The sequence below is a fragment of the Balaenoptera musculus genome, chromosome 8, assembly GCF_009873245.2.
Source record: "Balaenoptera musculus isolate JJ_BM4_2016_0621 chromosome 8, mBalMus1.pri.v3, whole genome shotgun sequence".
In the NCBI taxonomy this organism is placed as follows: Eukaryota; Metazoa; Chordata; class Mammalia; order Artiodactyla; family Balaenopteridae; genus Balaenoptera; species Balaenoptera musculus.
In genome coordinates this window covers 85,880,519-85,907,238 of record NC_045792.1, presented here as the reverse complement: position 1 = coordinate 85,907,238, position 26,720 = coordinate 85,880,519, and the positions used below count along the sequence as shown (strand labels likewise).

Here is a 26,720-nt window from a genome sequence, read left to right as displayed (position 1 = left end):
ACAATAAAAAAGAAAGCGTTGTAACCATTTTGACCATGGAAAGAATGATGATGAATTAATAAATAACAGGTTAAATCCAAACAAATTGGGTCATTTGGGGTTTCCCAACTGTTTTGGATTTTTCATTGCTTTCCCTTGGATTTTTCAAGATTCTTCCTCCTTCTCCAATTAGGCACACAGCAATAGGAAAAATATTTTATGTTTAGGATTTTCCTAGAGTGAAACATACCAGCCATGCATTAACTTGGGATAACACCAAACTCATATAGACATAACCCTGGCAGAGACTGAATTGGCTAATTGGTCTCTGCTCTTCTAATATTGGCTCCAAAGTTTGCATGATAATCCCCAAGTCCCAACAAGCCTTCCTTCTTTAATCTATGTACTAATGGAATCTGCTTCCACATGATTTCATAAGTGAGGAGGAGAGAGAAGAGGGTACTTTTTCGTTTGGAATGAAAATGAATTCCTTTTCTCCAAGCAACTAACCTGCTTGCAGTTCAACTTGCTCATGTGGAAAGTAGTCAGGAAAGCCGTAATTATCCAGGGGAAAAGTGGGAAACATAATGCTTTTGTCTTTTAATGCCTAATTCATAGGGTAACAGGTGGTAAGAATGTGGCTCCGTTCATTATGGGGGATAGCAATGAACAAGGGAGAAGAAACACATACTTTGTAATTTGTCCTTCTGTGTCCTGTGATTCACCCAACAGGTCTGATAGGGTTTTTCATTGCTTTCGGCATTGCCATGGGGAAGATGGGCGAGCAGGCCAAGCTGATGGTGGAATTCTTCAACATTTTGAATGAGATTGTAATGAAGCTAGTGATCATGATCATGTGGTAAGTGGGCTTGTTCTTACTTCATGGTGGCGGCTTGTGAGATGGTCTTGGGGTCGCCAGAGGGCACTGGAGCCCTCCCAGCAGGAAAGAGTGGGCAGGCATGAACCAAGCAAAGGGCTCTCCAGAAAGACTTTGAGAAAGGGATGAAAATCTCTTTTTTGGAGCTTTCACTAGAAAATGGGCTGGAAAACTATAGCCTGTGGGCCAAATCTTATCTGCCATTTGTTTTGTATGGCCCGTGAATTAAGAATGGGTTTTATGTTTTTATTTGACGGAAAAAAAAAATCAAAAGAGTAGTACTATTCCACGACACGTGAAAATTATGTGAAATTCACATTCAGTGCCCATAAATAGTTTTGTTGGAACCCAGCCATACCTATTCGTTCATGTATTGTCAAGGGTTACTTTTGTGCGAAAAGACAGAGTTCACTAGCTGTGACCAAGACTGTGTAGCCTGCAAAGCCTAAACTATTTAGTACTTGGCCCCTTACATTAAAAAGGGATGGTCCCTTCCACCCCTGCCCTGGAAGAAAAGACTTAAAAAAAAAAAAAAAAAGAAAGGACAGAAAAGCTGAAAAAAACCATTAGTAATCCTGAAGCTGAGCAGTATCAGGATACACTAAGACACGGCCAAGATCTCAGGGATATGGCATGACCCAGGGTGCATGGAAGAACCGCTGCGCCAGTATTCTGGTGTCCAAAAGCAATGCACCTTAGACCTGGGTTACTCGTGACTCATATAGAAAAAAAAAAAAAAACAACAAAAAAAGGCAGTTCTCAGGCCATGCAAGAAAAAGTGAAATCACAAAAGATTAGAACTGTAAGGGCTCTTGGAAATCTGGTCCCACTGTCTGGTTTTACAGCAGAGAAAACTGGTCCAGAGACACTAAATCTTGATTCTTTAACATCATCATGATCACCATCATCATCAAAACTATCTTTTATTGATTTCCTCTTATCTGCCAAGAGCCATGATAGTGCTTCATACCTACCAACTGTAATCCCCACAACCCTGCAAAGATGGTGTTATGGTTCCCATTTGACAGAAAAGGAAACTGAGGCTCACTGAGGTGAATTAACTTGCTTAAGAGTAGACAGCTAGGGAGAGGAAGAGCTGGAGTTTATGCTGATATAGAAATCTCTGATATGTAAGTGGGTGGGGTTTTTTTGCTGTTGTGTGAATCAAGTAAGCAATATTGTCTCCACTTCATTTCATGTGTGTTTATGGTCAGTGGTTCTGAAGTATAGGGTAGCCCAGAGCATAGGTGTTCTCTCCTTCACCAAGGAAACTGTGTCACCTCCAGTCACTGGAAACTTCTCGTGTCTGGTATCTATCCGACAGAAAGATTTTTACATACGTTTATTTCAGACCTCTACGACGGTCCTGTATGCCTGCCTAGAAATAAGACCAAACCACACGTGTGTTCTATTCACCACAGGAATTCTGCGTTACGGATTCCCTAGCTCCTCCTTCTCCGGTGCTCCCCACCAGCCTTCCCAATCCGCCTCCGATCCTCCTCCGATTCTACGTGTCTTCCCCTGAAATTCCACCTTCGTTCTCTCTTCCTTTCCTTGCCCCTTACTCCCAACTTACAAGGGCACAATCTGTTCTCCACTTGTATTTTATCTCCAAACATGATGATGTGCCTGTAGTAAATTCTTATTAAAACTTTAGGAAAGAGGGGCTAGCTGAAGGCCCCAGGGTCCTAGATCAAGAAGATGTTTCCCATGATTTCATGAACCATATTTAATAGGTCTGGCTTGTGTTGGTCCTTGCTTTCTTGTACTTTGGAAACATGGAAAGGATGCTAGTACAATAGTGTGTTCTTTTCGATTCTTGTACCAATTCTTCAACTTCCCAGTCAATGCTAGATTTCTGAATATTTCTTTTGTGTGAAGATTTAAAGTCACACACGATGTCATGCTGTAAAAATACTTTAAAAGTCTTTTAAATCCATTCTGAGCTTGCTGAGAGATTAGTAAATGGTAATATATGAAGCAGACTAGGCCTCTTGGTTTTAAACCTTAGGATCTGCCTTCATTTCCTAAAATTCCTAGCAGAGTGAGCCCCCTAGCTCTGAATATGCAGTCCATTTTTCTGTATTATGACGCCAGCGATGTGGGTCATGTATGAAGATTCCTTCCTTTATCCATACCACTGTCATTTCCACTGAGCCCTTGAAGCGGAGGGAATCTTCTAGGAAATCAGATGAGTCATGGGATAAAGTGTAGCCTCCCTTCTCTGCAGGGATGGAGTGGGTGTGGATCGAGAAGTTTCCTCTTCACTGAAACCAAATCTCCTAAAGATTTAGCATCATATCCCAGGAGATGAAGAGCAATTGTGAGTCAGGAATAGGACCTACGGAACAGTTTCTGACAGCTGTTGGGTTACCTCATCTAGGCCAACAGTCCGGAGGGTGTAATATGACATGAGATGCCAATCCTACACATTTCTTTCATTCTTTAGCTGCCTCATCAGCAAGTGAAAACGATGTGTGTGAGAAGGTTCTGGATAAAACAACCAACCACTCCTTAACTGACACCCTCAAAGCTTAAATCATCAGAGTTCTTTCATAGTCTTCTCTACGTGGTAGTAAGAAGAGTAGTAATAGCAAAATGCATCTTTGAGGAGATTACTATTATTCTAACAATAATTATTATAAAATTATAACAGAATTATTAAATTCTTGCTATATGCTTAGTACTTTGTCAATTACTGTCCTGTACCTATTATTGAGAAGATAATAATATTATAATTATTATTAAATCACAATTAAGATTTACCAGATTCCTGCTGTATGCTTAATACTATTCCAATACTTTACATGCATTGACTCATTTATTTTTCACAATAATACCTAGCAAAAATAGGTACTTTGGTGAGCCCTATTTTCCAGAGGAGAAAACTAAGCACAGAGGTTAACTCATTGCACAGCCTAAGTAATTGGAATTATAGAGAAGCATTACCTAAATCAACTTCCATCTGACCTCAGACTGGATTGAACCCAGGATCCTCCTCTTACTAGCTGTGTGACTTTAGGTAAGTTAGAAACACGCTAAACCCCTCATCCTGATCTGTGAAATGGATTGATCATAGAATCCATATCATAGGGTTGCTGTGAGAATTAAGTGAAATTGTGACCAATAGTTATGGAGCATTTCCTATGTGCCAGGACCTGTCTGAGCATTTTGTATGACCTAGTATTATTATTGTTGTTACACTGTAATTACCATTATTATCAATTCAATCCGTAACCCTTTGCTTCTCTGTATTTGTGAATTCCTTAGGAATCCTGCAAAGCCCTCTGAATCACCAAAAGAAAAGAAAAACCTTCATTTCGGTGTGATTTTCATATCCTCAGTTTTTCGCAAAGTGCTTTAAAACATGTTTTTCAAAATCTGCAAAACTTAAATAGAAAGTAAAACTTTTCATAATCTCACCACCGTAGAAACATAAAGTGAGAAGTGAAATCTCTGCTCACTCTTTCAATTCTCCCTCCCAGTTAACCCACCACCACCACCATCCATCCATCCACCCATTCATTCCTTCACTTCCTAAATACTCGAGCACCTCTTCCATGCCAACAACAATTTCAGGAGCTGGTGATATAATGGAGCCTGGAGGCTCCATGAACTGACTTTCACTCTATCCTGATGAAGAGTTCTAATCCTCATATGGTAACTCTCAGCAAAAGTCACTTCTTGGATAGCCAGAACCTTTCCCTAAGTGGACTGGGAAAGTGGAGATTTGTGTTACTTCCTTACCCTGAGTACCGAGAGCACCTTAGGTAACTCTTGGAATGTATGTTTAAGTCTTTACTGACAGACTCTTCCAACTCTTGAGTTCTCTCGAAATCTGTCCCAAACTGGCGGAGGGGTGTTGCTGTTGGCAACATGTGGGACAGAACCAGAGTGGCTTTATGGCAGGACTGAGAAAGTCCCTCCGCTTACCTCCATGCCAGGTGTCTGGCCCACCATCTGTCCTATGCCTGAAAGTCCCAAAGTTATCACTTTAGTGGGTTAAAACCAAAGGCCTTGAATAAGGTGCAGCTAAATAAAAAGTAAATGGTTTCCAAAGACTAACCAAGGACTATCTGTATTTCATCAGTTGCAGATCAGATTTTATTCCTGGAAACATTGATTTATTTGGAAACATTGATTTCCAAGCACATCAGAATTACCCGGGAACTTGTTTGAAATATAACTGTCCCAAGGCCAGCTTCAGGAAGTTCTAACTCAGTAGGTATATGGTGGGTCCAGGGGACCCATATTGTTTCAGGCAGGCCGGGTAATTCTGGGGCAGGGGGCTACGGATGCACTGACTCAGTTCGGGGTATGTTAGTGCTGTGGATGGTCTGTTTGTGGAGTAGGGAGCAGACCTGAGGGGGCATCTTGGCTGGAACCTTAGGATGACAAGGATTGAGGTGCAAAGTGGGCAGAGGCAAGAATGGGTGATGCAACAGTAAGAAAAAGATGCCACAGGCCAGTCCTGGATGAATCAGTGGCTTTGAAAATGAAGCCCAGAGCTGAGGATATAGCCAGTCTCAGGGCAGCATGGGAGCCATTCCCTCTCCCAGCTCTGTAGTTATGTCCTTCTAATTTAGAAACGGGTCCAACAATTCCTGGGCATCACTTGGCTTCAGAACACTCGGGAGCTCTCAGCCTCTTTATACACTTTAGTTTATGGCATTGTTTGCTTCATCTCAGAAACTTTAAATGGTGACCTTGAGCCCTGAACATTTGCCTTTTCTTTTCCATTGAGTATATTTCCAACAAGGTAATTCATTAATATGGAAACCCAGGAACTCAGAAGCTCCAGCTCCTGAGTGGAGGCTTAAACTACCTGCTTTGAAAACAGGTGCAGGGAAGTAATGACCCTAAAAAACATCTTAGAACAAAGTCTCTTTCCCTGTCCTAATTAATGCTCATTCTAGTTCCAGAGACCAAGGTGTTTGGGTTAACTAGGGCCCCTGCTTGCCATATTTATTTACCCTAACACTCTACCTTCTGGCCCTTGAATGGCACTGTCCATTTATAGTGGGGACTCAGGTTTCTCCCAGTGAGCTGAGTACTCTGGAGATAACCTGTTGGTTATCTAACATTTGGTTCTGGCAGATGTGTTCTCCAGGGGTCTCTATAGCTGGTCTTGCTTGGCAAAGAGCCTTGAAAACATTTTCTCTCCCTTCTACAAATCACTTGTCCTAGAAGAGCAGGAAAATTGAATGGCACCCAAAACAGCTTGTATTTGTGTTTTTCTGGAGATCTCTAAGGGGTGATTGGTGCTTGGGAAAGAATTAGTCTCTTGGTTTATGAAGCTAGATGCTTGTTGGTTTTATCAGAAAATGCATTCTGCTTAGTTGTTTACAATCTCAGGGAACACAGAGCTGGCCCCTGAGACCACCCGACTGATCTATGAGATGCTGTGACTATGGGCACAGCAAGAAAATATAAAATGGTGGGAAAGCCAAAGGTTTAATGACTTGACTCCCTAATTCCCGGGGAAGCAGCCCTCAAACATCGCCAGCCTTCACCTCCAGGAACGGAGAAAGGGAGACTACAGGCTAGATGCTCCTCAGGGAGAGTAACTACGCTCATGTTTTAACTACTTAGTGTCAGTTACAAATCAGCTCTTTCAGGAGAAGATTCCTCTTGAGAAAATAGTTTGGACGTAAAAACATCCGCAGTTGGGTGGAAGTAGCCCGTGAGATGCCTTAGAAAACCTCTTCAACTCAGACTTGACTCATTACGCATAGGTGATGAGGGGACATGGGGTAGATGTGTGAAAATGAACCTGCAAGGGACTCCTGTGTCAGGAGTCAGAGAACTAATGGCACTGACAGGGATGGGGGAGGGACTTTTGATAGTGCGTACATATGCATGTTCAAAAACGTAATCCTCACAGCAATCCCATGAGGTTGCAGGTAGTCTCTCTAAGCCTCGACTTGCACATCTGTAAAATGGGAATAAGTCACTAACCAAGGTCATATAGCTGGCTGGACAAGCTCCATGTCTCGTGTAATTGTGTATATGACTCTTGTCTACTCCTCATGGCTTTGCTTTAACCCAGGAAGTGCTTTTGCTCCAAACACAACTGAAAAAACAAAATCCACCATATCTGCTTGCTGGCCCTCTCTTTATCCTGACTCCCCTCCCCAGGCTGGGAGCGTGACTTCGTTTGCCCCACAGTCTTTCTTTCAAATATGTTCATAATTCTTAATAAGGTGTCAACGTTCCCACAAACATCTTCATTTCAGTCAGAAGTGTTACAGGCTGAACAAGTTCATGCTCCAACACCACCAGATTAGGCAATAAAAAAAAAGGGTATTGCCAAACATGCAAAAAATATACCCAAGGTGAGAGAGAGCATGGTTAGCTGACTCAAGAGTGAGGACAACAGTAGATTGTTTCCAAGCATGCTATAAAAGAATAATAATATAGAAATACAGAATAAGTCTATTTTAGGATAGATTGGTAGAGAACAAATTGTCTGCTTATGTACAAAAAGCTACAATTGCTCCTTCAAGGAAGTGGTTTGGTTGGTAGGGATGAAAACCCCCAGTGGTAGAGTTTCACACATCTGAGATTATCCTCCTCCTCCTTCTTGTTTTCATGGTCTTGGGCCAGTAATTTAACTTTTCCAAACCTCAATTTCCTCATTTGCCAAACCGGCATAATGATTCCTTGGTTTTAGGGTTTTTGTAAGAATTAAGTGTGTGAATGTCTCCCCATATTCTTGAAACACGATGAATGGCAGCCAGCATTACTGTTGGAGTAGGTATGGAAAGAAACACTTTCAGACTTGGAAGTAATAAAACCACATTTCTCTAAACATGCTTCTTGGCTCAGATGGTTTTCTTGTTTGGGCAGCTCTCTCTCTCTCTCTCTCTCTCTCTCTCTCAATGTATTTCCTAGATTCCTTCCAAGGCAAAAACAAAGCACTATTTACAAACACCAGTGTTTGTAAATTGGTGAAACTCTAATGAGCTTTCTGAGAAGCTCTAAATTTATTCTCAATTTTCGAGGAAGGAGATCTGGAACAGAGAAATCAAATAAGATTCTCAAAGATGTAACCTGGGTGTCCCTCGACTTTTATCTTGGTGCTTCCTTAAGAGGTGGTAAAGCGTGTCTCCTTTAGCCCTAAAAAATTACCTGAGCAACAAAGTTTGCCTTGGGATTTTTCATCAAAGCAGGGGCCACCAGGTCCATAGGAAATATTTCAGATAATGCGGTTAGTCGGAAGCAAAATATAGCATCTATCGAATCTCATGGTCCTCTTTTGGCAACACTCTGTACAGGAATGCAAAGGGTTTTCCTCAGCGTGTGGTACGAAGGAGGGCCCTGATTTAAATTCTGAATCCCATCACCAGCTCTTCAATGCTTTTTTTTTTTTCTTTTATGTTTTTCAGGTACTCTCCCCTAGGTATCGCCTGCCTAATTTGTGGGAAGATCATTGCAATCAAGGACTTAGAAGTGGTTGCTAGACAACTGGGGATGTACATGATCACGGTGATTGTCGGCCTCATCATCCATGGGGGCATCTTTCTCCCCTTGATTTACTTTCTAGTGACCAGGAAAAACCCTTTCTCCTTTTTTGCTGGAATTTTCCAAGCTTGGATCACTGCCCTGGGTACCGCTTCCAGGTAGAGAACGCAAGAAATCACTGTTGTTTCTCTCTGCTCATTCCTTTTACTTCTTTGTCACTTCCTCTTTTTCAAAACCTTCCCATCAGAGCGTTCAGTGAGAACACTTTTCACATATTTTAAAAATATTTTTGAAAAAGTGGAACACTTTAGATTCTTCGCTCCTTTTAGGAACTTTTAAGCTTTCTGATGAACTTTTTGCTGGTATGCAGCTGTCTTGGAACTATGATCTCATATTGTTTCCCAGGTGAATACATGCTATTCATCTCTAGGCATTATTTGCCACATATAGCATTAGTTCAGTTTTAAATGTTTTCCAAAAGGGTGTAACAGGATGTTATTTTATTTAAGAAATTCTCTCACCTGTGATTTGAGAAAGGCTATTATATCACTGTATTGGAATAATTTTTCAAAAGTAGGAGAACAAGGTTTTGCAGGGTAAACGGTAGGTTAGGTGAGATTTTTCAAACAAACCGGAAATCAGGCAAGTCTTTGAACCTGTAATGGACTATTCTACCCCACTGATTTTGAGGAAAGTCAGGTTGGCATTGATTTGACTTCACATTGACTGAGAGTCAGTTGCTTCTTCATTACCTAGTCCCAGTGCCTCCCAGAAGCCAGTGAGGACTCCAGATATGCAAGCAAAAAAACCTCTTTTTTTTTTTTTGATATCATCTTGGACTGAATTTAGCAAAAATAAAACCAACAACCCAACAAAAACAGATACATAAGAAACAGCCAGCAATGTAGAATTTCAAAGACTAAAAGAGTTTTATTCTTTCAGCCTGCAATATTTGCTTTTATTTCTACATGTGTATCCTTGGGTCACAAAACAAAGACTGAGGCCATAAAGCAGGTGGCAGGGAGGCAAGTAAACTCTGCAACCCATAGCTCAGCGTTATCTCTGGAGTCACAGGTTGGCAGGTCCTTGTTACAGAACCCATGACCACTCACTGCCAGGGAGGCAGCTGCTCTGTGACACAGGGAGACTGCTTTTTTTTTTTTCAAAACTACTGAGCAGTCAGTCAGGTTTTTCTTAAGTGACCTAACAGGCCAATAGTGGTGACAACCTGGGAAAGCCAAATTATATTTCCATCTTGCAAATCAGTGAGAATTCTGTACTAGTAGAACGTGAGGTTTCAGAAAAAGCTAAAATCTATACAATTTTGGAGATCTAGATTCTACATTCAGTTTCCCAAGATGAAGGGAAACACTTCAAAATTTCCTTTTTCCTTCTTGGTCCTATACATTTCTTATCGCTAAGTATCGCTATCCATAAAGATTTTCTCTTTTTGGTGAAAAAGTTAACTTTTTTTCAAAAATGAAAACAATCATGTTTAGTTTTATTTTTGATTTCTGGTTATGAGCATGGTATTTGGTCATTATGAAAAAGTTCAGACAGTGTATAAAATTTTGGAGGAAAAAAAATGGGCAACACCACTGATAACTGGTAGTAACCTTTTTGTTAATCTTTACAGTTATGTACATTTCCAGTTCTTATTATGTATAGATATTGTACACTGCTACTTTCACTGGTCAACATATCATAAAAGTTATATCTATTAATATAGCTCTTACTATATCTATTACTGCATATCTATTACTACTATTTTTAAACTTCATAATAATATACTGTAGGTACTACAATACATCCCCCACCCCAAATGTACATTTAAACCTTGTCTATTAAACAGGGCTATGACAAGCATCCTTGTAAATACATTTCTGCAAGGATGTCTGGTGATCCCCTCAGGATAAATTTCTAGAAGTGGAATTGCTGAATCCAGTGGTAAGCACCCTGATGGTTTTGAAACATATCACCAGATTACTATTTAGAAAAGTACATTCGTTTACGTACCCACTAACTGGGTATACGAGTGTGCCTTTACCCACCTGCTCATCAACACTGAACATTATCTGTCACTTTAATACTTTCAAATCCTATTGGTGAAAAGTGATCTCACTGAATTTGCATTATTTTGATTACTAGCGAAGGGAAAACATCTTTTTTATGTTCTTTTTGACCATCCTTCCCTCCCCTCCTCTGCCCTGTGAATTGTTTGTGAGCTTAATTTCCTGTTGGGGTGTTTATCCTTTCCTGATTGGTTTTCAGCTCTCTACATATATAGAAATATCAACTCATGTGTCATATGTTGTAAATAGTGTCCCCCTTCACTTGACATTTGTCTTAAAAACTTACAGCACTTTTTGCCACTAGCAGGTTTTAATTTGTATGTCGTCAGTGTTTTCCTTTGGTATTTAGAACTTTGATTTTGCTTAGGAATATCTTTTCCACCAAAGATTATAAAATATAACTTTATATTTTCTTCCAATACCTTTATGGTTTTGATATCTACACTATTACAAAATATTATCATTATCTTTTCTTCTGAATGACTAGACAATTATCCTAGTCCCTTTATAAGACAAAGGTAAATCTTAAAAGCATAGGGAAAACCCAAAATCATATTTAAATCAAAGACAAATTCTTGGGTTATCTGACCAAGACCACAAACATTAGACTCATATCTCCCCCTTGCCCTGTATTTCATCTGAAAAAAAATATGGTTTTAATCTTTGGTTAAAATGTGGCTTTTGCCTAGATGAGGAATTTCTTTTTTTAAAAAGTCACTGTAGCAGGAGTCACGTACTAAGAATTAACTCAGGGTTTATTTGCCATTATGACCACAGGGGGAAAGCCCTGGGACAGCCAGCGCTGAATATACTTTCCACCTCCTCAGACGCTGGACTGAATGAGGATGTGCAGGGGAAGGGTTGACCCCGTTTTCTCAATAGGCACAGAGGCTGGTGTCAGGGCAGCTGAATGGAGTGGGGATGGCCTGCGACACGTCTCTCTGCATCCCTCTGACTTCCTAGTGCGCTGTTAACACTAATCTGGATTAAAAAAAAGAAGAATCTCAAGTGCCAGACAGTTATTATTAGCAACGTTTGAAGACTGTCATATGGCCACTGAGGCAGGAACCAAAAAAACAATGTCAGAATGTCAGCCTGTCAACACAGGAAAGAGTTAAAATTCTCAAGTCCCAGTTTGGACCGATGGGGTACATATGGATTTTTAAGACACAAAGCCTGTCCAGTAGTGACATTAAGAATATTTTCATGCCTTACCAGCTGTTTTCTCCAATCTGTTGAATTGTCTAAAGACCCTTTGATGACACTGTGGGAAAATGAATGCAGTGATAATAATGGATATATTCCAGTCCTCCCAGCAGTGTCCTAAGATTCATACTGATGAGAATTCAGCTGCCAACCATAGCCACGCAGCCATTTCAGACCAGTCATGGTGTCCTGGTAACCTCAAAGGGGTCTTAGGAAAGGGCTGGGAGTGCATGAGAGAGGAATAAAGGGACACTAACTTCTCATTAAAACAGCTGGGGCAGCAAGCCAGGTACGATGGCACCCCAGCATGTGAATGAGGCCAGACTCCACACTTTTCTCCCTGGGCTTATAAGGTTTTGGTAATGAGAGGTCTCCAAACATCCATTTCTTCTCCCCACCTAAGACCAAAGAGGAGGCATGAGAAAGACCCCTGACCTAAAATCACAAAGAATGTTCCAGTAAGATGACTCTGGTTTCCCTAAGGTTGTTAATAGGGCTTGTGGGTCCGTGGGTTGATAAGATGCAGATCTAGGAGACCCTAATTTTAGAGCTTCAGGGACCTTGGTTCTGCGTAGGCCCTGGAATCTGCATTTTACTTAGCATGCCTGAAGCTGACGGTCCTGTCCCACTCTCTGAGAAACTGACGCCTCTGCAGGTGTCTTTGTCCAGCTTGTCTGGAGCCCTAATTCTGACAAGTAGAAGGAGGGAGCTATGACTAAGGCTGTAAATGCAAGAGAGAAAAATGTGCTGTCTGCACTGGGGACAGTTTGCTAACATTTGAATAAGAGAAAAGAGAATGTACCACAATGTACTCCCATGGCAGTTGGAATGTTCTACATTGCTTTCCATATCACTTAAACTTTGAAGCAAATCCACCTGCCCTCCCATCACCTCTATCCACATGGAAATAATATTCTGGCTTTCAGCAACACTTACTCTTATAGGTCTCCTGTTTTAGAAGACACAGAACATGTCAGGAGTTCTGGCCTTTGAGATTGATTCATATGGTCGTGAATTCCCATCCCATGCCTGGGAGGAGTGGGGGTGAAGTCACTCCATGTTGGGTCTTTGATTAGCTCCAGAGCACTGGCTTTTCTGCCCTATGTCATTGGAGAGACTGTAGAATTGGCAATGACCATTTATCAGGGAGTTGGACTGTCTGTGAGGGTCCGCAGTGAATTGCTAGAAGCTTGGATTCTTGCTGAATGGTCCTTAACATATTTGTCCAGCATTCTCAACATTAGCAGGCCCGGCTCAGGGCAATTCCCAGGGGCTAGATACAACCCATGTAGTCATCTTGTTGGAAACAGTGTTTCTAGCATGAAATTATGGGTCATTCAAAAATTCCTCATTCCATCTTACTGTTGATAGCTGATCCTTTTCTGACACTTTTTTTTGGCAGCCCAATTGATGTGGGCAATCACATGGGCTTCAATATTTAATCCAAGATGTAAACAATGACCAAAGGGAAAGGAGAACTTGAAGCTCTGAGTAGATCTCAAAAGCTAGAACCAACAAAAATATTTTGCTGACTATTAGCATCTTAATAAGATTGTATTTGAGCCCCCAAATCAATGGGCTTTTTTCTTCTTTATTATTAGAATTAAATTTTATTTGGATTTTATTTTTTTAATTTTTACTGGAGTACAGAACTTACTCAATACTCTGTAATGGCCTATATGGCAAATCGATGGTTTTTAATTTAGCTCCAGACACTGCTTTTTTCAAGTCACATTGATTGGAACAAAAGAACAAAAACTTTGTGGTGGCATTTCGGTTTGCGCTTTGTCCTGCTTCTCTAAAGTGGACATAACTCTTGTCTCTCTCTCTTCGCCCCTTAGTGCCGGAACTTTGCCCGTCACCTTCCGTTGCCTGGAAGAAAATCTGGGGATTGATAAGCGTGTAACCAGATTTGTCCTACCAGTTGGAGCAACCATTAACATGGACGGTACAGCCCTTTATGAAGCCGTGGCCGCCATCTTTATAGCCCAGATGAATGGCGTCATCCTAGATGGAGGCCAGATTGTGACCGTAAGGTGAGTGAAATGGGTGTTGTGAAGCACTGAAACAACTTTTTACCTTATCCCCTTCCACACTAACTCCATTTCACAGAGGCCACTTGAACTGCTGTTCTCCAGTTAGAAGAATGGTGAAGGAAGTAAAGGAGAAGAGGAGCTACTGACAGGCTCAAAGGGAAGATTGGTTCAGGAAGGAATCAGGCTCATACTAATGCCTTATGTTTGTATTGCCCATGTGAAATTGCTTTAGAAATCTGATATTATTTGATTTTTGACAATCCTGTGACGTTGCAAGGCAGTTATTTATATGATTATTTAATAGATGAGGAAGCACAGGCTTCAAGGGGCATGGTAGTTTGTCTGAGGCTGTAATACCATCAGTAATGAGCCAGCAGGGCTGTCACTGGGGCCAACATCAACTGACTCTGGATCCAGTTTTTCTTTCATTAAAATATGTTCCCTTCAGCATTCCAAGGAGTGACGGCAAAAATGATGAAATACAGGGAGGAAGAGATTCCTCAATATAGCATAACATTATATTACAAATAACCAGCAAATATTTTTTTTTGTTTTTACTAAAGGTATTTTTACCATATGTATTCATCATTTTAAAAAATTCAGAAAGAATACTTTTCCAAGACGTCATTAAAAACACATCACTTCTCTGCAAACTTAAAGATCACACCTACTTACATATATTAATTTATCTAATCCTCACAACCACCCTATGAGGTATGTACTTGTCTCAGCTCGGGCTGCTGTAACAAAATACCATAGACTATGGCTCAAAGAGCAGATGTTTATTTCTCACAGTTCTGGAGGCTGGGAAGTCCAAGATTAAGGTGCCGGCGGGTTCAGCTCCTGGTGAATGTCCTCTTCCTGGCTTGCATATGACTGCCTTCTAGAGGTTTGCTCACATGGCCCTACCTTGGTGCATGGAGAGAGAGAGAGAGCTCTCTTACATCTCTGCTTATAAGGGCACTAATCCGATCATGAGGGCTCTACCTTCATGACCTAATTACTTCCCAAGGCCGTATCTCCAAACACCATCACATTGGAGGTGAGGGCTTGAACAAATGAATTCAGGGGGCACACGACTCAGCCCATAGCAGTATTGTAGGGGAGCCTCAGTTTCCTGTATAATGGGTACAATAATCATATATTCTAGTGTGGCTGAGAGCATAGTCATCTGTCAATAAATGTTAGCTACTAGTATTATTACTATTACTGATACTTAATAAAATACAGTACTCCTAGGATATGAAAGAAAAATGTGACTATGATATAGTGAGTGCCGTGATGTTACTCAGTGGAAAACATGCTTCGGGTCAGATTATCAAGCCATCTAAGTCCTGTCCTAACAGATTGCATGTGAGACTGCCAATCTCCCTTGCTTTAAAATTCAAAGACAAATAGAGCTTCTTAATGGCCCTGAATTCTCCCCATTGATGAAGCAACCATGCTTCCCATCAAGCTCACACTATTAGATGAGGACTTAGAGGTGAGAGGATGTACCAGTGAGTGACCAGGTGATTGAGACTGTGCTTGAATTATTTAAATTTATCCTTTATTTTAACAATGATATGACTGAGAATTTTCACTGGACAAAGGATAAAGTTGGCCAAATATATTTAATACTTGTGGCCCTGGCAAGTTCAGCTGAATCTGCCATATCTGTACATGTCACAAGGGCTGTCTCTGGGGGGACCGCCCCCTCTCCATGGAGTGTATGTAGTTCACTGTCTTCAATTTAGTCAGAAAAAAATAGCCAAGTCCAGCTTCATTGCTGTGCTTCCAAGTACATTCCTCATCTTTTCATTTCCCTGCAGGCAGGAGAACAGTGGCCAGGAATTCTCAGCAGATTCGTTAAGTCATAGCGTTTTCAATGTGAGGAGGAGTCAAGGGACATCAAAAGCCAGTGTGGTATTGGAATCAAGCAGACGAGTGTTCAGATCCCAGCAGACCATGTTCAAGCTGTGTGACCCTAAGTTTCTCCACCCTTCCAATCAGTGGTACTACCGTATGTACCTTGCAGGGTTACTGTGACGTTCTGCTGTGATTAATGTGTGTGTGTGGTAACTTGTACAACATCCAAGAACCAACCATAGGGAAATGAGTCAGGGAAGGACAGGAAAATCAGGAGGGGATAAAAGGACAGGGGGAGATCACCGCCCAGGGAGCTATTACAGGACTTAAAATGCCCCAGACACTCCACCTGTGGTCGGGTGAGGGTATAATTGGGATGGAGGAACAGAAAGAGAACCAGCCACCAGGAAGATTTCTTTATAGGATTTTGTCTCACACAACCAAGGGGTAACAAGACAATGTGGCCACAGTACACAGGGATGTGTAAGAGTGACTCATGTAACAGAAGCAACTGATGTTGTAAACAAAATTGCCGAAGCCAAGATCGTTGGAGCTTGGGAAGTTCCCCTTCCCTGGTGTTCTATCCATCTTGGGAAAATGACTGAGAATCCCCCCTGCCAACTCTTGGGACTAGGGATGTTTTCATTGCAAAGCAGCTCCGGTTGCAATGTGCCGGCCTCTTCTAAGTGCTTTATTTCTGAGCTCCTGATGCCTCTACAGTGAGACACCATTGTTATCTTCTTTTTTACAGATAAGAAAATCAAGGCACAGAGAGGTTAAGTAAGTTGCCCAAAGTCATGTGGTTAAGTGGCAGAGTTGGGATTTGAACCTAGGTCATTCAACTCTAGAACCTGCACTGATAACCACCACACACTACTACCTCCTATGACCTAGATGGATCTCCCGCAAAAATGGAGTTCTTTAAACCCTGACACCAACTCCACATTAATGGGGCAGGGGAAAAGCAAAGATGGGTTCTAGATCCCACCTAGGGGAAGTGTCTATTCTGTGAAAGCCTAAATGTGGGAAGGATGGCAATATGGAAAAACCAGTGCAAAACACAAAACCTCCCAGGACCTTTCCTTCCTCATATGTAAGAGTAGGTAAATTTGGGTTCCTCTTGACTGTAAGACCAGGATTCTGTGCTTGGACACACCAGTTGGCAAACCAGTTTGGGAGTCTGATTCTTAGTTTCAAGCCCGAAGACCTACTGAAAAAATTCTGGAATCATATAACCACAAAGAAAGCAGCCCCTTTTTTCTTTTCAGCAGCCAGAAAAGCAAGTTGGAAATCCACGTTTTCATAAGCCTCCTTCCATTTAGAAATGATAGCTTTCATAAATAACATCCAGAAAAGAGGAGAAAAAGTCACTGCCCTTTGCTGGACTACAGAGGCCCTCTGGTGTCTAGACAAGGCCCTTGAACGCTAGATTAAACCCTCTTCCGGAGACAACTTCAGAATGGTGCTGGGTATGCCCTAGGCATTGCTTGGAAAGCAAGGGATGAGATGCTTCAGAAGGAAAGCCTCCTGTCATTTTATTGTCATTTCTTGGCACCCTCTTTCTGAATAATGTATTTTCCAGCCCATGGTGAAACGTCCAGGCATCTGAACCTTAATGTCATTCGGAATTCTTCTGATTTGTTCTCCCGATGTCCACTCAGTTGAGTCTGGATACTTGCTGTTCTGAGTTCTCATGTTAACATTGGCAACCTTCTCAGGCTCTTGCCACGTAGACTAGAAGTCTCTGGTTCTCACAGAGGCGTAAAGGGGTAAGCAGAAATGGATGCTGTGGTGTTCCTGTGGAAGGATTAAGGGTGACTTGTTTTTCTTCTTTAATATTCCCTTGCCTGCTTTTAGAGCCACGCTTACCTTGTTTGAGCCCTGTGATATATTCAGTGAATTGGATGTCATGATGGGGGTAAGACTCTCATCCATGAATTTATAAGTTTCCATCAAGGTTAAGCAGAATCCAAATAGACCCTATTTCCTGGGTCTTGGTACTCCAGATTTCTTTATTCCTTGGGAGGAAAAGGGGATTTTATGACTGCTGGGAGAAATTAGAGCCGAGAATTGCCTGCCAGGGATGGTTTTGCCAAGACCACTTTCTCTTCCCTTGACCCGGCCTTTTCTGTTCTCGCAGCCTCACGGCCACGCTGGCCAGCGTTGGTGCAGCCAGTATCCCCAGTGCTGGGCTCGTCACCATGCTCCTCATTCTGACGGCTGTGGGCTTGCCGACCGAGGACATCAGCCTGCTGGTGGCTGTGGATTGGCTGCTGTAAGTGTCTGTGTGTGTGCTTCTGCTGGGGATGTGAACACTCCCCAGGGGTGGATAAGACGCAGGGCTGCAGCCAAGATCTTCACCAATCGCCATGAGAACTCCCCTGTTTCCTTCCTCCTTTCTTCCCTCCAACATTTGCTGAGTGCTTATTTGGGAACCAGAGAAGGAAAAGAATCTTTGAGGGCTTCAGAGTTTAGCGGAGGAAGCAGGTCAATTATAATACAAAGTTAAAAGCAAAGCTATAAGGGACCCATACCGAAGCAGGCAAAGGATCTCAAAGCATTATGCTGAGTGAACGAAGCACAAAGGAATATATACTGTATGATTCCATTTATATGATGCTCTAGGAAAGACAATATAATCTCTAGCAATAGAAAGAGATCATGTTTGCCTGGGCCCGGAAGTAGAGGCATGAGGATTGACTGAGAAGGGCACAAAGAAAGCTTTAGGAGGGATAGAAATGTTCCACATACACAGGTATGCAGAGGTGTCCGCATTTGTCGAAACTCACCATACCACACGCTTAAAATGGGTACATTTTGTTGTATGTAAATTACACTTCAATAAAGTAGATTTAAAAAGAGCACACACATAGAAGAATAGCGATAGAGACAGACACATATCCCAGTCTAGGATGGAAGGGCAGAGTGGAGAAATCAGAAAACAAGGAAGATGGCTGCTGAATTGGAGGGCCTACTATGTGCCAGCTGCTACATGGAGCCCTTCACCGCTGCCTCTAACAACTGCCATTTTATGGATAAGAGAACTGAGGTTTAGGGAGCATGAACAGAGATTTGGCCCTACGTCTGCTTGGCTTTGGAGGCCACCAATTCATAATCATGGCCACATTCAAGCTTCTAAAGGCAGTGATAGCTGAGCTGGATCATAACGGGTAGGTAGAAGTTACCCAGGTATCCATAAGTGGGGGGGAGAAATAGGACATTCCGGTCAAGGCCAGCCCACACAAAGGCACTGAGGCAACAAATCGTGTGGGGACCTATGAGTGGTTTGGTATTGTTGGAGCACAAAGTGTAAGGCAAGGAGTGGTAAAAGGTGAGGTAAGATGGACAGCCTTGAGGCCATGCAGAGATGCTTGAACTTGACAGTGTATACATAGCCCAGCTCCCTTTCCCAGTGAAGGACATTGTCCTAGTGTGGGACTCTCGGCCCATTCCCAAAGGTGGGTCAGTCTAGCCAGATGGTACCCAATAAGGAGGTTGGAATCAATTCTTGCTAAGGGCTCACTGGGGCTCTGATATTCTATGAGATGTACCCTGATACTTCTGGTCCAGCCCTGGAGCTAAGTGACAGGGGCTGGGGGATGCCATTGACTTCAAAGTCAGAGGCTCAGAGTGACAAGTGCAGAGATCCAAGGCCAAAGTGCTCACACTTATTTTTTTTTTATTACCCTACATTCCATTAACAATCTTTCTGACTTTTATTGACAAAGATTTTAAGAGCCAGAAGCCACATTTTATGGACTTGAGTTTCCTCAGTGCTAAAACAAGTTCCACTCTTCTACAACCACCCTTCCGAAGAGAGAAACGTACAAGTGACTGAAGGGAAGAAGGACATCTGGGAAGGCTAGAAGGAAGCCTGGTCTTTCCAGAAAGCTTGCTTGCTGTTGAAGTTTAGGTTAGAAATGAGAAGTGGACTGAATCTGTTCAACTCGGGAGGGCTGCGAGGAAGGGCACGGATCTTCCTGACTGGTTCTTCCGTCACCAGAGAAATGCTCTGGAAATGCCTTTCGTGGGAAGGTGACGAACAAAGGAAATAACTCTTATCTGTCCCTGCCTGTCTCTCTCAGGCGGGGGTGGCAGGGTCCTCAGCGCTATCTTGGTTGTTCTCTGTGCCCTACGCTGGCCCCAAGGGGCAGTCTTTCTCATGAGGTCCATTCAGATGGGGCAGTCATGGGGGCAGCTGAGATTCGGTGGTGGTGAATGGTGGAAGGATTTGGAGGGAATAGGATGGAGACAAAGGGGTGGGGTTGGATTTGGTTAGGAGGAGGACAAAGAGGAAATGAAGATGGTGGCAACCGCTTGGGGACAGAGCACACAGCAGGAGCTCAATAAATGCATGCAAAAAGTTACCCACAGAGCTGCTGCATGATAACCAGGGGCCTTTCTACACATTAAGAAAGACAGAGGAAGCTATTAAAGTCCCAGCTGCTTCCCTTGTGGCTTTGGCTTACTGAGCCCTCTGCCTCTTTGCCCTTTGAACTTTCGTTGTCATTGAGGGTCCTTTGCCTGCTCCAACTACATTGCCTATTCTCTTCTTGGGCTTGTTGCTGAGGCTTGAAATCCACCATTAGAGATTCATCTCTTTAACAGTTATTATTATAGGTGCTGCCCCCATTATAATGCAAATGCATTTAAGTGGAAAAATGTACTTGTGTTATCAGGGATGAAGGAAAGGAGCAGATATTTGGTGGGTACCACCATGCTCTTTACATCAGTTTAAAGTTAATCCTTAAAGATCACTATGGTGTGTTTAACAGATGAGGAAACTGGGCATCAAAAGGCACAGGAGAGCTTGTGCAGCCAGGTCAGGGCCCTTCACGCCACCCCACACAGCATCCTAGTTGGTACCCAGCAGATCTAACAGTGGGGAGGAGGAGCAGAGGGGTCCAGAGTCGGAGAGGTTGGGGAAAACAGACCGATTCGGGTCACCCCTGGTTCTACATACTAATCAGAGAATTTTTTGTCTGACCTGTTTTTTCCCCCTCTCCCAGGATTAAAACAAAACAAAACAAACAGGTTAAGTGGGGACAAATGGGATACAATCAAGGTCTCAGCCACTCTTAGAATTCAAGTCCTCCAGCCCCCCACCCAGGTCAGCCATTGTGGACCCTGTCTTCCTGACAGTCATCTGCTTCCAAGCCTGTTGGAGGAGAGTCACCTCATGAAACATTCAAGACCCTGTCTCCTCCTGACCTAAATGTTAGCGAATGGGCGCTCACATGCTCACACTTGCACCCAGAGCAGGGCGTCTTAACTCCAGGGCTGAAACGTGCTAGCAGAAGGGAGTTGGCTGAACAACAAAAAAATGATGATACATTTGGATTAACTCTATTGATGAAATTACATTTGAGAAAACTCTACCCCAGGCTGCAGCTGGAAAGGGAAGAGTGATTGAAGGCTCGCCTCTAGTTCTGGGGTCTGATCTCAGATGGAAAGAGGCCCCGTGATCAAGGGAAGAAAGGCAGAAGCAGGAGCCCTGGGTCTGAGCTCTGCACCTAGTGGCTGTGGGGCTGCGGGCGAGTTACTTACTCTCTGGATTCAGCTGCGTCGTGTGTGCAATGGGAATAGTAACTTACCAGCTTGAAAGCACAGTCTAGACCCCATGCCCTTGAGTGCCCTTCTAGTTTTAAGACCCAGACTAGGCTTCTGCTGGTGATGGATGTTTGTATACAAATTAAGCATGAACGTTCCTTTTCAGAAGAAAAGAAAAAGGGAGGGTAGAGGATCCTGGGAAAGTGTGCATAGGGGTCTGTAGCTAGGTCAGATCTGCTTTGAATTAGGAATGGTTCCACATTCTTTCTCACCAGCAAGAGGAGTTCTGGAAACACGCTCTTGGTCATGGGCGCCGTGGCTGTTGGGTGCCCATCAGCGTGTGAGTGGGGCAGGGGGATGAGTTGAGAGAGGGGTGCAGGGGGTGCTGGTCGTTCCCTGGTGACACATAGTCTGTGGGGGCGGAAAGCAGAGACAAAGAACAGGGGGGCATTTCTTTTCCTCCCCAGGCAAGGTTTGTAAGCTTTCATAACTCTAACAACTTTTCAATTTAAAACCAAACGAAGCCCGCAGTGACATTTACTGTGCCATGGTGTTTGCCAGCTGCTGGAGATCAGCCAGCCCCATTCCTGCCCGCTGAGCCCTGGACGTTCTTCACTGAACAGGCTTAACTGCTCTGTAAACGTCATGGTGAAAACCAAGATTCTGGGCCCTGAAAAGTGTCCGAGTCCTAGAACACCGGATGGGTGGGGCTGGTAAAACCAGAACCTTCCCCAGAATCTAAGAAGCCCTTTGTAACAGGAGTCCTTGGCGGGTATTTATGAGCTCTTGTGACACCCCTCTCTCTCTGAAGGATTCGGGAGGGAAGGAGAACGGTGGGCCAATACCAGGAAGAGACGATAAATAACTGGCCACAGGTGGGAAAAGGAAAGCCAAGTGGATCTATGGCCCACTTATCACATGGGGCTGCTAGTGAGATTGCTTCTGGGGACATATTTGCTCATTACCTGAGACGGCACTTATAAGGAAGCCTGAGGGAACCTCCGCCCTGCAGTGGGCACTCAGAGGCTCCCTCATTAGCCTCCCAGGATGGAATAGAGCATTGGTTCTCAAACTCGAGCGTGCACCAAAACCTCCTGGAGATTCAGGAGATCTGGGGAGGGGCCCAAGAAGTGGCTTTTCTAACAAGTTCCCAGGGGATACTGATGATCAGTCCAGGGACCCGACTTCCAGAAGCAATGGACCAGAGGTAGGGAGTAGGAGTTCCTGACTGTAGTATATGAGCATCTCTACTCTTTTTTGAGCACTGGTTGACATTGTGTGCACCCATTCAATGAAACTAGATCAAAAGGACACAGGACTCTAATAACTAATACTCAGTGAGTGCCCCTTCATTGTCAGACATTGTTCTAAGCATTTTACATAGACTTGTTCAAAAAGTTGCAGCAAATTATGAGGCAGCTAGTAATATTATCCCCGTTTTACAGTTGAGAAAACTGAGGCTCAGAGCCAAGAAACTTATCTCAGTTTAGTAGATATTAAAGGGCTGAACTGGGATTCAAACTCAGACAATCCGGCTATTCCGTAGATGTTCCAGGCTTGCCCATCTGGGTTCTCGTTCTCTTATTTAAGACACACACACATGCATATTTACACACACATAACTGATTTAACCCTCATTCCATGTCTGGTGGAAAAGAAAACCAATCCCTACATCTACCCTATCTCTGAAGAGTCTAGGGGCTCATGTTTAAGCCTTTTGCTTTGATTTCCTATTTCCACTGATCTCTCCTTTTTTCTGCATCTTACCTCATCTTCTTTCTCTGTCATCCTTAGCATGACATCCTTATGCTTTTCGACTAAGTCTTTCCTTCCCCTGCCAAAGTGTCCCTGACTCAACGCAGTGTAATTGCCCATCAGGGGAGTGGGGTGGAGGCGGGGCGATAGTGCCACACAGCGAAATCATGTTTTAATGCTTACAAAAGAAATACGTGCTCCTGGAAGGGAGAGGAGGGACCGAGCTCAGGAGAGTTACAAAATGAGAAAGAGAAGTCTCCCTTCACCTACAATTGAATCTTGAAAAGGAACAAAATACGCGACTCCCCGCAAAATGCCAGTTGGCACGTGGGTTACTTTAAGCTGAAAGCAGTCAAGACCCAGCAGACTCAAGACAAGCTTTTTATCTCCCCTTAACTGCCTAAAAGAATTTAGAAAGGAGGCCTATACCAGGAAGAGTGCTATTACCAGAGATAACTTTTTCACTGGAGAGACTTATCTACGTGGCAGGGCAAACATTTTTTTACCAAATATTTGCTCTTCCTGTGAATTATCTTCCTCCCCTTTCAAGCCCCAGACCCTTATCCCCTTCCTTAGCTTAGGATGGCATATAAACCTCAACTGCCTGACTGCCTTTGAGTCTCTTATTTTTATAAGGCTCAGGTATGTACAAAATTAAATTTTCCTGTATGTCCAAAATTAAATTTTCGATTTAATTATTAGACCAGCCAAAGAATCTAGAAGGGAAGAAGGGAAAATTTTTCCACCCCTATAATTTCAGGTCTTGTTTCTCTGAAGTAATCACTGCTAATAATAATTTACAGAAAGTAAAAAGTTAATAATAGGCATTTATTTTCTTTAAAAAAAATCCTTTAGTGTCCCCCACCCCTGGGAACCTCTCCCTACACCTGTTTAGTTCCAGTCTCTGCCTGCCTTGCTGGGCCTCCTCGCTCTCCACCTCTGTGTCTTCCCCCAGCTCTCAAGACACCTCTCTCATTGTCCTCTGCAAGGGAATCTGGTGTCTCTCGGTGTCTCTCTCCTCCTTCTTCTAGATCTTGTCCTGCATCCTAACTTTTCACCACCAAAATATCCAACTGGATGTTCGCTAAACAAAAGACAGTTCTCTTTCTAGAGTTAATCTGCTTCCACTTCTTAAATAATGATCCATCCCCACCCTGCGTCCTTCACATACCTGCCTACCTCCTTCCCCCAGGTCCTGCCCATGTCATAAATGAATATGGTATCAACTCTCAAAGGGCTAATAGTCTAGTAAGGGGGATAGATGTGGTCAAAAAATCTCCACAGTGCTAGGTGCAAAAGAGGAACGTATAAGACGTGATGGAGGAATAAGACAGGAAGTGATTTGCTCCCCTTTTCGCTTGGACTAATGATGATGTCGGCAGTGTGCAGTTAAGGTTGAGCGCTGAGTTTGGGTCAGGCGCCCTGTCAAGCCTTTTATAGGCAGAGTTTGGCTGAGGACCTCTCAGAGGACAGGCGCTCCATATGGGTTAGCCGTTGTTACCTTCTCCACGTGCTTGCAGATGGATATTACTTTCCGTATTTTACAAATGAGAAAACTGAGTGGAAAACGCTGTTTTTCCAGCTAATCCTGCTGGAGCCAGGATTGCAATCCAGGCTTGAATCCAAAATTCACACTCTTAACCAATGCGTCTGTGGGTCCTTCTTCCCTTCCCTAATCCCATGTGGTTTGAGCTCTCAGATGGCCGGAATCGTGCTAGCCTTCTCAAGGTCTGGGGCCTCAGGCGACCCACCTGCCACACTGTGCACCTTGCATTCTGAGAGGCAGACACAATGGTCTGTTTCTATGAATATTAAGCTGACTTATATGAAATTGCCAATAGTTGGCCTTTCTGGACTCATTAAAATGGCAATTTCATGTGGTTCACTCCAATACCAGGGACCAGATGAATCTTGAGTGACCCTGCCCCCTTGGTTCTGTTCGTCTGTGAGCAGGACTTTCAGACAATCCCACCATCTTCCTGCCAGAAGATTTAGACTGAAAGAAGGAGAAAGAGAGAGAGCACCTTGGCAAATGCTTTTCTTCCATGGCACCAGACCCAGCGCCGCAGCGTGAAGGAGCTTCGTCAAGCTCCCTTCTTGGTTTTGATTCCCGGTAGCCTCCAAAGAATAGCTATGTCATCTGTAGTGAATTCATTCAATTAAAGATTCTGCCTTCACCTCTGTCCCCTTCTCAAGGTCCTGACGCACCACATCCAGACCCGAGAATAACAGCAAGCACCCTAAAATTCTTTTTACCAAGCAGCCTAAAAACTCCGGAGGTCAGCAGGGTTTCATGAACGGGTCAGGGCTGTTGGGAGAGAAAATGAAAGTATTTGCCTGTGGAGAAATTTTCCACATGTGAACCATAAATCCCCATATCCTGCTTTTGGCCAGAATCGGACTTCCCCAGAGTTGGTCAGATATTCCCCTGGTGGCCTCAAAAGCAAACTGAAATTTCTGTCTTCTGTCTGCCTCTGTCTACCATTCTGTCTCCTCACCATCTTCTTGAATAAGTTGATTCTACATAGTATGCCCTCTTCCTCCTCTCTCATTCAAGTTTCTAGCAATGGCGAGCAGGCTTCTGTTGTCCCTGCCTCTGTATGGAAACTACCCTTGCCAGGTCGATCATGGCCTCTTCGTTGCTGAAACCAAGAGACACTGCTTTCCCTTATCTCACCTGACCTCCAGGCAATCATGGGTATTGTCCTTCACACCCCTATTTTTGAAACACTCTTCCCCCAGGCTCTTCTAATTTCCTGCCACCTTTGCAGGCTCTTACTCCTTTGCCCAGTCCTTAAATGTTGGTCTCTCTCAGGGTTCTAGACTAGATTGTCTGCTTGTCTCACTCTGCTTCTCCCCAAGGATGAACTGAACCTGCCTTGGCACCCATCCATGGACTCTCTAGGTGTTGACTCCTAATTTCCTACCCATAGCTCAGCTGTCTCTCCTGACCTTTAGTCCGTATTCCCAACCACTTGCGGGACATCTCCCCTTGGCTGGGTCATGGTCCTCACACTCAGCATGTTTAAGCTGATACCAGAATCTTTCTCACCCCAACCAGTTGTGTCCCCTACATGTGGTAGCCCTGTCCACTGGTTGTCCAAACCAGAAACTCGGGAGGAATTCTTGACCCTTTTTCTTTTTTGTTCTTTATAACCAATCAGTCCTCAAGTCCTGTAATTCTGTCTCCTAAATGTCTCTCAAATTCATCTTTCTCCATATTCCCCACATCTTCACTAAGTGGATTTTGCTCTTTCAGTCTTGCCATCCTTTATAATGGAACAAGCGTGATCCTTCCCTTCCATGGCTCCTCGTCACACATGGGATAAAGTTCTAACTCCTGCACTTGACTGATAAGGCTATACATGATTTGGTCAGTCCTTACTTTCTGCCTCTCACTGTACTCACTAGTCATCCTGAACGCTCCTGAGGGCGCCCACCTCTTAGATTTCACACGTATTAGTTCTCTCTTCTCTCTAGCTTATTATCTCAGACCCACCCTTAGCGCCTGACTCAAGACACTTCTATTCAAGCCTTTGCTGGGGCCCAAGTGTAGACAAACTATCCTGCCTACAAAACCCAAGAACACGCAGCACTTATTCCTATTAGAATATTTATCTTACTCTAGTGGGGGATGCAGACAAGTAAAGAGAGCGTGGGTTCTACCAGAAAAGAGAACAGAGAAAGGGTCTTTTCTTGCTCTTTACTGCTTGGACACCTGGCATAGTGCACACACTAAGATGCTTGTTATATACCTGTTGAATGAATCAATGAACTAACAAAGAACTCAGCAAGTATTAGAGTCCACATTCTTATCTTATTTCCACTTAGCCATTTTCAGGCTTATGTGCTCCTGCAATCTTTAATGAGTATTTAAGGCATTCCCATTGTGTCTCTCATTTTACTTGACCCTCACAACTTCTTGTGAAGTTG

General features: G+C 43.3%; 1 protein-coding gene across 3 annotated transcripts in view; it reads left to right on the top strand.

The window, feature by feature from the left end:
- The window catches only part of SLC1A2 (solute carrier family 1 member 2), a 150,859-nt gene that overhangs the window by 109,538 nt on the left and 14,601 nt on the right, over nt 1-26,720 (top strand). For all 3 annotated transcript variants that reach the window (XM_036861175.1, XM_036861176.1, XM_036861174.1), the window contains exons 6-9: nt 712-838; nt 8,245-8,478; nt 13,440-13,634; nt 17,623-17,757. In XM_036861175.1, the coding sequence (XP_036717070.1) occupies nt 712-838; nt 8,245-8,478; nt 13,440-13,634; nt 17,623-17,757 (691 nt within the window). The remainder of the gene's footprint in view (nt 1-711; nt 839-8,244; nt 8,479-13,439; nt 13,635-17,622; nt 17,758-26,720) is intronic.